Below are 12,313 nucleotides of genomic sequence, written 5' to 3'. Positions count from 1 at the left end.
TGGATGCCCCCTTAAGCACTCCATGGGCACTAGGCTACTGGAAAGGAGTCAAATCCTGAGATTGGCCTCTATCGATTTTGAATCAGATCGTAATTAGTTGGAATTGACTCGAAATCAATCGAAATCCTAGAGATTGAAACTAAGAAGAAGAAGCAAAGATTTTTTTGAATTTTTTATTTAGTAAATTTGGAGATATTTCTACGAAACTAACAAAAGATAAGTTTTGTTTTTATACTATTTATTTTATTGAGTAAAAGATTAAAATAGTAACCAAAATAATGTCAACATGATTGGAATCATGAACAAGCAATTCAGCGAATTCCAATTATTAAAACCATATTTCAAGTATTTCAAGTTCCAACTTAGCAAATATCTCTTTCTACCAAATTTGGGGTATTTTAGATATTTTGTTTTTTTTTTTTTTTAACGTTATTTTAAATTATTATTTTTAAGGCTACATTTCAAATATTAACGAGGGGCTTTTCGGTCACGATACCCAAAACAAAGGAAAGGAGATGTAAAGAAGAGGAGCTTCAGGGAAGAGCAGATGGATCAAAAAGAGAGACGCGCATGTTCGCGTTTATTCATGATGAGAGAGCGTCAGAGCGCGGTGGTCACACATGATGCTAAAGTGCGCCGGACGCGCATCTCTTTCTCACTTGGCAATGCTAACGTATTACATGACACTGTGATAGTGCCTCCTGTCACGATGTCACACCCTTGCCTCCGATCTCTCTCTCTCCCTCAAAACCGCTTAATTCACAAGGAAGATAACTTGAAAGACGAGGAAACATAGGTGAGAGAGAGAGAGAGTCTTCAACTCTAAACCTCTGTGGTTGTCTGGAGGCTATCTTTCACGCATTCTCTCGTTATCGCTTCGTTTCTCTAAATGGGTCTGCGTAATTTCGACTCCTTATGAGCTTCCTCTGCTTCAGTCACTGAAGCTGCCTCTGTTTCGCTTTCTTCGATGAAGTCTTGCTCCAAATCACGTTGTCTTCTTCTGTGGGCTTTATTGTTTTATTTCACACCCACCGAGGAATGCAGGGATTAGTGTTTTCGGGTTTCATTCAAGTTTCCCGCTCTGTAATGGAATGAAAATTTTCTCAAGGTCTCATTTTCTTCCATTAATGCCAGCTTTTATTCCTATTTTTATTTTTTGGTTATTTTCCATTGGGAGCCATTTTCTTTGCTTTAATTTCTTACTTTCTTTCTTTCTTTCTTTCTTTCTTCCCCTTTCTTCGTCTTCCAGGAAGTAAAGATGAATACGAGGGTCCGGACGACTTTGCAGACCATGAAAGCTCCAATGCAGAATGAAAAAGTGCGCATCTTTGATGAATACCCGAACTGGGTACTGTGTTATTCATTTTGTTTCTACCGGATAATGCTTCCTTCTCCTACTCAGAAACTTTAGAGATTGGGAGCTATTTCCTGATTCCGAATGTTATTCCTGTAAAATTCCGAGGTGGTTTCTTAGCTTAGATTCAAGATATGGCTAATGTAGAAGATTCAGAAGTTGGCAGTTTCCAGAACATTTGATAAAGATTGCATCCATGATTGGAATCCGAGATTTGCTCTCAAAATTTCTTTGAATGGATGGCTTCTTTATTGAATTTTCTGTTTTTATTTTTTCAGTAATATTGTCCTAGCGGATTCTGAAACTACCCAAATCACATTTTCAGTAATATTGTCCTAGCAGATTCTGAAACTACCTCCTAAGTCCCAACCCAAAATTGTTGGAGTCAGTGATCGAAAATTCAAAATTCGGATTGGGATCTCGATTTTTAACATTTCCTTCTCTCCTTGTGTGTGTGTGTGTGTGTGTGTGTTTTTGTCAGTTTCTGTTCAAGCGAGCATGATAGAATTATTGCATTTTCTGTTAATTTTTTTAGAAGGATAAGATGGAGCAGCAGGGGAGCAAATTGGTCTATTCCGAAAAACCAAGTGCAAATCGAAGTCACTCGAGCAAAGAGAGGAAAATGGCCTTACTTCAAGATGTATATATTTTCCTCTGTTCATTTGGGATCGTTAGAATGAGATCGTTTCATCCTCTTGGCATTGTTTTCCTCTCTTTTTTCTATTGATCACTCAGTTCTTGCTTTGAATTTTCAGGTTGATAAACTAAAAAAGAAGCTTAGATATGAAGAGAATGTGCACAGAGCATTGGAGAGGGCTTTCACAAGACCTTTGGGTGCTCTGCCTCGTCTTCCTTCGTATCTCCCTCCATACGTTAGTACCGTTTTAGTTTTTCAAATTCCCTTTCTATTTCGTCTTGTCTTCTAATGTCAAGAGAAGAATGGAATGAAATAAGCTAATAAGTACAATTATATGAATATAGTCACAACTACATATGATAGTTAATGTGGGAGGAGAAACTCTGGCGAATGTCATTAATGGGAAACACCAGATGGGGAGGAAAGGGAAGAATGCTGGGTGCATTAGATACTTGAAAGCCTATATGCCTCAAAAATAATCAAATTTCCCAAAACTTTCTTCTCTGTAATCCGATTATTTCCACTTTCAACATGAAATTTGGCCTTCTCATTGCAGACACTGGAGCTTCTTGCAGAAGTGGCTGTTTTGGAAGAGGAAGTAGTTCGGCTTGAAGAACAGGTTGTGAATTTCACAAATGGCCTTTATCAGGAAGCTGTCTACATCTCATCTTCCAAAAAGAGCATGGAGAGTATGACTGATTTGTATGAACACCACCAATGTAGAAATGCCAAACAGGAGCAACCCAAATCTTCATCTCAAGCTGAAGGCAATTTGACAACGTCCGTGGCCAGGGTTCCACCTTCTGTGCCAGGAAATTCTTCAGATTTGTCGAAATTGGTTTCCGACACTGTTTATGATCGAAATGGGCATTGTTCCAATCCCCCCACAAATGTGAAACAACCAGTGAAGAAACCACATGGCTCTTTGGCTTCTCCAGAAGACAAACCGGGCAAGGAAAATCAGTCCTGCCCTAATTCTTCTAAGAACAATAAACAATCCCCAAAGCCGAAATCCCCAAAAACCAGACCGCCAGTGAAGCGAGCTCTGAATGAGCCTAGATCAGAAGAAAAGAACTTGGATCATTTGAAGTTACAGGTATGCAATACCTTTTGTCAATAAAAATGAAGGTGATTTTTCCAAGGTTTCAACTGCAAAGGTGAATTTAAAATGGATTTTCCAATTTCCAGCTAGAATGCAATGTTGGAGTCCAAGAAAGGGCAGAGGAGAGCACTCTCACTATTCCTGAAGAAATGGTATCAGTTGAGAGTAGTGGGCCAAATAAAATCTCTGAGGATATTCTTAACTGCCTATTGAGCATTTACTTAAGGATGCGCACAACAAAGATAAGGTTAAAGGAATCAGAGATGTTGCCACCTTTACTGGCTCCGGCATGTCATGAAAGGTGTGAATTAACAGAGACCCAAGACCCCTATGGTGTCTGTTTAGAATTCGGAAAGAGAGACATTGGTCCATATAAGCATCTGTCTGTCATTGAGGCCAGCTCAATTGATATAAACCGAAAAACAAACTCTTTTTTCCTGATACACAGATTGAAGTAAGTTCGAAATTTAAAATCATATTGGTCTGTAACGTATGCTTGACATTGTCAGCAGCTGAGCTTATATTGTTTTCTCAACTTTCAGGCTTCTCATTGGGAAGCTTGCTTCAGTGGACTTACAGGGTCTTAATCATCAGCAAAAGCTTGCATTCTGGATCAACATCTATAATTCCTGCATGATGAATGTGAGTGAAAATCTCATAGCCATGAACAAATTAACAAATTAGAAGATTGTAAATTCATGTCTTTCATTTTGTCTTATTTTTGGAAGTCAAATGATAGCCTCATGTTCTGTAAATGTTTTCTCCATAATCTTTTGGTTGTGCTATAACTTGTGACATGCCTTTTACCATTAACGTATTTAGTGGAAACAAAAGCAAGCATAATAATTTTTTCTATACTGCATCAGGCATTCCTAGAGCATGGGATACCTGAGAGCCCCCAGATGGTCGTTGCACTGATGCAGAAGGTAAGCTCTGTCAAAAAATTCTCTGTATTTGCAGCTGTTCATATTATCTTTGTGGTTATTCATGCTGCCTTTTGTAAATTTTGGTTTCAGCTGTTTCTATTTCAATTCTATAATTTGATGGACTAAAATTTTTAATCACTGAGAAATTCCTTCTTTTTTTTTTTAATGTTGCTGATAGTAATAAATTCTCTGGCAACATCTTCCCAGTTTTTAATTCTTACTTTGTTAGATTTTCAAAAAGATTGAGGATTATAAGTAGCATATTTTATACCTTTCGGCCCATATGAATAGGCTATGACCGTCTTTAGTTTCCTTGACCTACCGAACACAAAATTCAACCTGGTGGTAGGATCATAGCTTTTCAAACCATAAATGTCTGGATTATTGACCCTTTCCTCTCAGTCCAACAAGATGCAAAGACCCGGCTGTGATCATCTGGTTGATTATCAATCTTAATAGACAGGCTTCCAGCATATGGCTTGACCACTAATGTAATGTGTGGTTCATGTTTATAAATTCTGACCTTATGTTTCTTCTGTAAGGTGCTTGAAAAATATTTCCTTTGGAGATTCTTGTAAAAGTTTTCAACAATTCATCAAATTGTGATTGTCTCTCAGGTGAAGATAAATGTTGGTGGGCATTTGCTGAATGTAATGACAATTGAGCATTTCATCTTGAGATTGCCTTATCACTCAAACTATGTGAGTTCTATTCAATTGAAATTATGCTTTGATTTTTCTTGATTTGAGGTTGGATTGTATACAAATAGATAGGTGATCTTTTCCTTTCTGATGTAAACTTTGAATTGCTAACTGAATACTCTTTTTGTGTGAATTCTCATCAGTCCCACTCTAAAGGTTCAAAAAATGAACAGATGGCAGCAAGGAACATCTTTGGACTAGAATGGTCTGAACCTTTGGTTACATTTGCCCTCTCCTGCGGTAGCTGGTCCTCCCCTGCTGTAAGTTTGTTTTCAAAGTAGATTTAGTTGTTCAACCTAGCAATTTTTCCCATACCAACTTTTCTCTTGGTCCCTTCATTACCAATCTGGTTGACCATCAACTGAATCATTATTATAATTAAACTGTCTCTGCGGCAATTGACAAGTACATGTTTCAAATGAAGGTAAGAGTTTACTCCGCATCTCAAGTTGAAAATGAGCTAGAAGCAGCGAAGAGAGACTATTTGCAAGCAGCAATTGGTATCTCAACAGAAAACAAATTGGTGATCCCCAAGTTGTTGGACTGGTATCTACTAGACTTTGCAAAAGACTCGGAGTCATTTCTGGACTGGATCTGCCTGCAGCTACCTGATGAACTCAGGAAGGATGCAGTTAAGTGTATTGAGAGAGGGAAAGTAGAACCTCTTTCGCAGTTGGTACAAGTAAAACCTTATGAATTCAATTTCAGGTACCTTATAAAGCGATAGAAGCTGTCTTTTTTGGCTTTGGTATGCTTGCACATGGGGGTCACGGGATGAAGGGTATGTACACAGGCAATAATTAAAAAGAAAAGAAAAGAAAAGTAAATATATAATCTACCGATTTTTACGTAATTACGCGAGTAATGTTATTTTCTTCGATAAAGGGGTTTTGGTGGTTGCAATTCATTGGAGAGCTTTACATTGTGATTCTAACAATCCTTCATATGTTAAAACATCTTTATCATCTTTGTGACCCTGAAGTTGAAATAGAGGAATACAAGTCATATGCTTCTTATTCCTGACCTGGCCAGTAGTTTCCTGCTATATCCAGATGTTCCAAAAGAACCAATGAAGAGAACAGAGATAATACCCATTACAGATATTAAGGTTTTGACTGATGAATCAAGAGAGGTGGTTCAGATTCTATTACTCATGCTCTGGGCTATGGATTTAAAAAGAAAAATAAAATAATAGAAAGACAGACACTTTCATCTGAATTAGACCAATAGAATGAGCCAATCTTATTGTTTTCTTGGAATTTTTTTGATTTCATGAGATGGGTGGTCCTCATGGTAGGTAAGTGGTGTTCTTGGATTTTAGCAAAAATCGTGCATCAACCAAAACCCAGGAGAACAGTTAATTATGCAATTACCCAGTTTAGATTAGAAGATGCCGAATTGATTGGTATGGATTTCCTGGCTTGGCATTGACTTAATAGATAATGGAAGACAAGCAAGAAGTGGTGTTTTAGCAAAGCTACTATTTGAATTTAAATGGTAGATCTCTACTATCACAGTGAGTAAATTGCAATCTGAAGCCAGCGAAGACAAACTAACTTTGTAGTGTGAATGGCTTAGCCACTATACAAAAAATTAAAGGCATTTTTCTTGGTGGAGTACACACCGAAGCTGAAACAAGCAACCTTGTTAGTTTTCTTGTTATGTCACTAATTTGTGGCTTTCGTCACCTTATTTGTTGGATATCTACAGTTTAACAGAAAAGATTATGAAGTGGGTGGATGTCCACAAAATCCAACAATGGTCTTGGATTGAAAGCAACGAATGATTGTAATGTTATCAATATGACATAGTAGCCAAATTTTGTAGCTCAAATTATATTGTTTTGGATTTAGAGGGAGGGCTACTCTGGTCTCTTGTGGTCCTTTTCTCTTTCTCACACATATTCAAGGTTTAAAAACCTGGAATTAGATACACTTTCATCAATTCCGATTCGAATGGGATCAGAATCAGTTTTGAATAAGCTGGAATCAATCGGAATCAGAAAGAAGAAACAAAGATTTTCATATAAGTGTGATTTGTTAGAATTTTTTTTTTATTCAAAAGATTAGTAGATTTTGTACACGCCGCCCTTGTGCCCTGACACAGGGGCGCATGAAATGACCGCCACACCCCCCAACGGTCATTTCGTATATCCTTGTGTCAGGGTGCTGGGGTAGCGTGCGCTGCGCAATGGTGTTCTCTGCAACTGAAAAGCTATAGAAGAATAAAGTGATGGAATGAAATGCTAGGACAGGATTAATTTCATTTGGGCCGAATGGAATCGATGTATGCGATTGCTACTATATATATATATATATATATATATATATATATATATTCCATCACTCGGCCCAAATGAAATTAATCCTGTCCTAGCATTTCATTCCATCACTTTATTCCATCACTTGAAATTAATATATATATATATATATTTTAAAGGTAATAGAAAACTTCAGTTCCATTAAATTTTCTGCCCTTTCTGATTATGTTTCATGTTTTAACAAATCACGAATCTGAAATCCTTTTTCATGTTACTGAACTTGTGGAACACTTGATCACCCACCTCTGAACTTTAAATGGCTTTTTTTCTTTTTTTCTTTTTTTCTTTTTTGGCTTTTTGTGATGAGGTAGGTGTATTTATTCCAAGTTAAGTACTAATCCTTAAACCTTTACCAGATCTTTATTGAAATCAAGGAAGAAAAAGAAATTCCACTTGTTTGATCCATCTTTAAAGAGAAACCGAAATGGGAAGAAAAAAACAGAAGAGATGACTTCATGTATAGTTGTTTATCTTCTCCTTGAATTTAGAACTGAACAATAATATTTACAGCATGAAGAATTGTACAGAGATTCTCAGATAAGAAGTATCTCAGATATAATGTCACAAACAGCTAGTGTGTACTGAAAGCGAGACAGCTCTGCAAAAGTTACAAACAGCTTACACGTTCAAGCAAAGTTTGATACTTTCGAATCAGACTTTGTCCCATTCTCAAGGAAAATTTATGACAAAGCTTGAGTGGCCCTCCCTCCCTCCCCTAATGAGTTTATATTGAAGCAAGGAACAATAAAAGTGAACTGTCATGGAATCCAGTGGATCACAAGCTTACATGGGTCGGTCTTGACTGGGCTGATAAGAGATGATCTTCAGGGCAATGAGAGCAGGGAGAAGGAGAAGAGTTCCATTACAAAGAAGAATTCAACCCTGTTAGGTTGTGCAGGTTAGTCACATTCTTGAATGTAAAACCTGATGAGCTGGGTTAGACTGGATCCTCAGCAAACAAATATACCTAGGGCTGCCAAGTGTCAATCCTGTGCCCTTGGATGTTTCAAATCACAAATTCACAAATCCCCTTTGGGTATTACAGTTCATGAGATGAACTATCACAATTTCATTCATGCCTGAAAGGGTAAATTACACGTCACCCTTTGGTTTTCAAACGAAACTCAAATCACCCCCTGGTTTTTTAAAATACTCATCCGTCCCTCTCTACAGGAACGTTGTTAGTATGCTGTTAGTTATTGGTGTGAAAGGACTATTTTACCTTTGTACTAAAACATTAGAATTAAATTTACAATACTACCCTTCCTTCATCTTCAACATTGGTCAAGGGTAGTTTAGGGATTTAAATTTATTTAACTGGCTAACATCATCACTTAACAGCATAAAAATAACGGTAGAGACTAATTTGTCATATTGGGGTCTAATATAGGATGTGATTTGAATATTTTCAAAAACCAAAGAGTGATTTGAGTTTTGTTTGACAATCAGGGGGTGATGTGTAATTTACCCTAATAGAAATTGACATAGGAAATTGCTACAGATGTAATCAATGTAGATTAATTCCCTCATTCCATTTATCAAAATTGTTTAAAAAAACAGGAAAATAATGAAAATGACAGCAATGGCCTCATGTGGCCAGTTCATGCATGGACAGGCTTTGTTGAGTTAGAATTGAATAGAAACCCTACACAGCCAGGAAATAATGAAAATGACAGCAATGGCCTCATGTGGCCAGGTCATGCATGGACAGTCTCGAGTTAGAATTGAATAGAAACCCTACAAACACAGATCTACTGGAACATACAATAATTACCCGAGACAGCTTAGCTCCTATCTGAGCTAAGAAAGAGATATTATACACCTAATGACAAGCCAGACGGCAGCCACACTCGCACAACCCCACCCCCACCCCCAACCCAACTGGAAAAGGATAAAAAGGGGGTGCAAAGAAGGGGTGTAAGAATTCCTCTTAGATGGGTAGCATATTCCACTATTTGATTTCCAAAATCGGTTTAGCGGTGTTGGCTAAGGGTGGAGTGAGCTAGATCCAATGATTTAAGTGATCATTAGTATAATATTGGATTATATTTAGCATACATTAATTGTATGAAATACAGTGTTATGTGTGGACCTAAGACTTTACTCCTATAATGGGAAAGGAATCCTCAATTTTTGTTATAGGTTTGGTCCATACCCTCAATTATATAAATAGCCCACATTAGCCCATTAAATGTTGAACATATGGAACCTAAAGGTGTAGTGAGAAGAGGGTAGACAAGGTCAACACAAGAGATGGAGATGGGAAAGGAACCAAGAAAAATGGAACTACTCTACATCAACCATAGATCCAGGTATACCATTCTACCCCTTTGTTCTTGTTATAATTTAATTGACGCTTCTCAAAGCTTCATAGTATAATGGCAAGACCGAACGATAGGAATACTTGATTAATACGTAATGGCATTTGGGTTTGATACGTCATAAAACCGGCACCTAATAAGGTTCTGACATGTGTAGCTCCATGTGGGTAAGGACGGTACGCGCCCGCGATCAGGTCATCCCATCGAGGACGAGGCGAGAAAGAACCAACCTAGAGTAGATAGCAACCCGATCCTGAGAAGGGGCGACCATGCCCCGATGCCAAATCTGGATAGGGCGGTGGAATCATGCCCCGAAAATAACGTAGACTCTAACAGCCCTAAATCAGCGCACTAATCTAGCCTGACGTGGCGTGATGGGCTGTAAAGCTTATCCTTAGCCCAAAAAAGGCTCCAAATCGCCTAAACTCATGCCAGGAGGATTCCCCTTCCTATTAAGTCACGTCATCGCCTACAGAACTCTCTCAACCGTATATAAATAATTGGGTAACCTCCTTCTATGATCATCTGATTTCAATTACTATCATTTGTTGCTAGAGAGTTCTGACTTAGGCATCGAAGTGACCAAACCGGCTCGACCTGCTCCTCTATTGCTGTATTGTTCTTTGCAGGAACAGTATGTTCCCCCTCAGTTCTTGACGCAACAGGGTTCTATGTTGGGTTGAGGCGTTGAGAGTTGAGCCCTCCCAATGGGCTCAGGTGAACACCATCATACTTGGGCTACATGTAGGGGCAAGAGTCTCTTGGGCAGTTGGGCCCAAGTATAGGCTTGGTATAGAACTCATCTTCTTTTTTGTTTTTCTGATTTTTCAATAAATTTTTTTAGGTCTGCACCGTGTAAAACCCATTTAAAGTCTGTTTAGATTTAAATAGGACCATAGTCTAGTTAAGGCCCGATTTTAGTACTCAATTATAGTTCAAGCCCGACAAAGCCCATCCAGGCCCGACCCGATTATCTAAATGGATGGTCACAGTGCAGACTTCAAGTTTGAATAAGCCCAGTTAGGCTTGACCGAGCCCAACCGGTTGACACCCCTATAATTGGAGCAGCGAAGGAGGGAAATGAGACACTCTTCGGGGCCTTGGATAGTTGCGAGCTGGAGGAGGATGCAGCGGCTGGACTCATGAGTTTCCTGACCATTAAGAGCAGCCCATCTTTGTCCTCCATGGGCTCTCATAGCTAATCCTCCTCCAAGTCCTATGCTCAACTCACAAACTCGGTGGAAAGCCCAGTGAAGATTCTAGTCGAACTGGGTAGATAGATATCGGTGAATTCACCCATGTTCTGGGTCTGGGCTTTGGAGGTATTACCGATGAACTTAACAACTAGTTCAGTTAATAGTGTCTATGTAGAGTTGGAAATAAAACCAGAATCAAAACCATCCTTTTAAAACCGAATTCAGTTCGATTTTAGTTTTGAAAATTAAAATTTCATTCACTTTGGTTCGATTTCAGTTTTGGGTTAAAATTCATTGGGTTGAATTGAAACAAATCAAATAAAGTGTAACGCATATAAACCAAACTCAAACTGAACCTAAATCATTACTAAACCCCTTTAAGGCTAAAATTAAACACGAGTTCTAAGATTTTAGTTTTCACTTTCTCTCTTCCACCCGTGTTTGACTTTTGATTCTCTTCACTTCTCTTCTATAATTCTACACTTATGTTCGCTTCCTCTTTTTCGTGCCTTCCATCTTCAAGATTAGTACATACGTAACATTCCCAAGTATTGTATGAAGTGAAGAAGTGGACCTAATAAGTTAAACCAAATTACCAAGACGGTATACAAACAGAATGGAATCAGATACAGAAGGCCAAATAAAATCGAATCGATTGGAGCTTCAATTCCTCTCTCATGCAGAGCAGGAGACTCTCCTTAAATTGGTTGCACTTTCTATGTCAAATTTCGCATCATCTCACTTAAAATTCCCAACATCTTTTCACAAAAGCCTTCATTAGGAATCGTCACAAATTTTCAAGCTGGTAATAAGGAGGGTTCCTCTAATATACACTGGGTTTCTTGGCATCGACTATGTCTTTCAAAGGATAGCAGTGATCTTGGTTTATGAGATCCATTGTTACAAAACCGCGCGATCATTGCTTGAGAAAATGGCATATATGGTGCCTTTTTTCAGGATCAAAATTCTAATGAGACCATGTTTATGAAGGGGGTGAATTTACCTCGTATTAATTTTCTTCATCCAAAATTAGGCAACCAGCCGTCTTAGGTGTGGCGAAGTATCTTAGAAGGTTGGAAAGTTCTTGAGGCATGACTTCTTAATTTGGAGAGTTGGTATGGGTAACTTCTTTTGAGAATTCTTTGAACAAGCATTACACATTAACCCACCTACAAGATGTGGTAAAAAGGTATCATATATTGAAGGGTAGTGAGGACATTTTATGTGAAGAAGAAATAGACAGACGTAAAGAGAGAACCTTTTTTCATACAATAAAAAAGAAAGTGGATAATTGTACGTAACTTATCAATAGGACATTACCATGACGACACGGCAAGCGATAGCCGAGTGGGTCAAACTATCAAACATATATACTAATATACATATTGGCTGATCTTCTTTGCATGATAGCACAGCCTGCGTCCAGACACATGAGCTGGATATTAAAGGGAGCAGGGTGGTTATTTCGCCTACCTGGCACTGAGAACATTTGACCTATACATATATATCTAGGACTGTTTCAATGCAAATCCCTTCTACTTGGGCTTTAATAATATTTCCCCCTTCTTTTTTGTATAAATTATCATTCACTATTAAAAATGTTAAGAGGCATTTGGCTTTGAAACCTACCTTAGAGACCAAGGTTGCAAGCAACCATTCTCTCTCTCTCTCTCTCTCTCTCTCTCTCTCTCTCTCTGGGTTCTTTTTTATTCTTAGGCTCTAAAGTCTGAACTGAAAGCGTCCATCATTTCGTCCC

At 38.2% G+C, this 12,313-nt stretch overlaps 1 protein-coding gene across 4 annotated transcripts; it reads left to right on the top strand.

Moving 5' to 3' along the window:
- The first annotated feature begins 857 nt into the window (after positions 1–857).
- Positions 858–5,526, top strand: LOC122658625. Of its 4 annotated transcripts, none has more exons than XM_043853656.1 (11): positions 858–1,121; positions 1,247–1,318; positions 1,890–1,994; positions 2,110–2,226; positions 2,548–3,087; positions 3,180–3,547; positions 3,636–3,735; positions 3,960–4,019; positions 4,637–4,720; positions 4,864–4,980; positions 5,150–5,229. In XM_043853656.1, the coding sequence occupies exons 1-11, from the start codon at positions 1,092–1,094 to the stop codon at positions 5,171–5,173; spliced, it is 1,617 nt and encodes a 538-aa protein (XP_043709591.1). In that variant the 5' UTR covers positions 858–1,091; the 3' UTR covers positions 5,174–5,229. The 4 variants fall into 4 exon arrangements, with proteins under 4 accessions (XP_043709591.1, XP_043709588.1, XP_043709587.1 ...); XM_043853653.1 differs by having other exon boundaries at positions 859–1,108; positions 1,250–1,318; positions 5,145–5,526; XM_043853652.1 differs by having other exon boundaries at positions 859–1,121; positions 5,145–5,526.
- Positions 5,527–12,313: the final 6,787 nt, after the last annotated feature.

The sequence above is a fragment of the Telopea speciosissima genome, chromosome 4 (assembly GCF_018873765.1).
Source record: "Telopea speciosissima isolate NSW1024214 ecotype Mountain lineage chromosome 4, Tspe_v1, whole genome shotgun sequence".
Taxonomy (NCBI): Eukaryota; Viridiplantae; Streptophyta; class Magnoliopsida; order Proteales; family Proteaceae; genus Telopea; species Telopea speciosissima.
Note: the sequence above shows the minus strand (reverse complement) of the source record. Positions and strands in the feature narration are given on the sequence as shown.

Excerpts from the sequence above, each read along its gene's own strand:
- LOC122658625 (XM_043853652.1), top strand. The coding sequence starts at position 1,092 with ATGAAAATTTTCTCAAGGTCTCATTTTCTT. Across the intron at positions 1,319-1,889 it reads CTCCAATGCAGAATGAAAAA|AAGGATAAGATGGAGCAGCA; the intron begins GTGCGCATCTTT and ends TAATTTTTTTAG. Across the intron at positions 2,227-2,547 it reads CTTCGTATCTCCCTCCATAC|ACACTGGAGCTTCTTGCAGA; the intron begins GTTAGTACCGTT and ends TTCTCATTGCAG.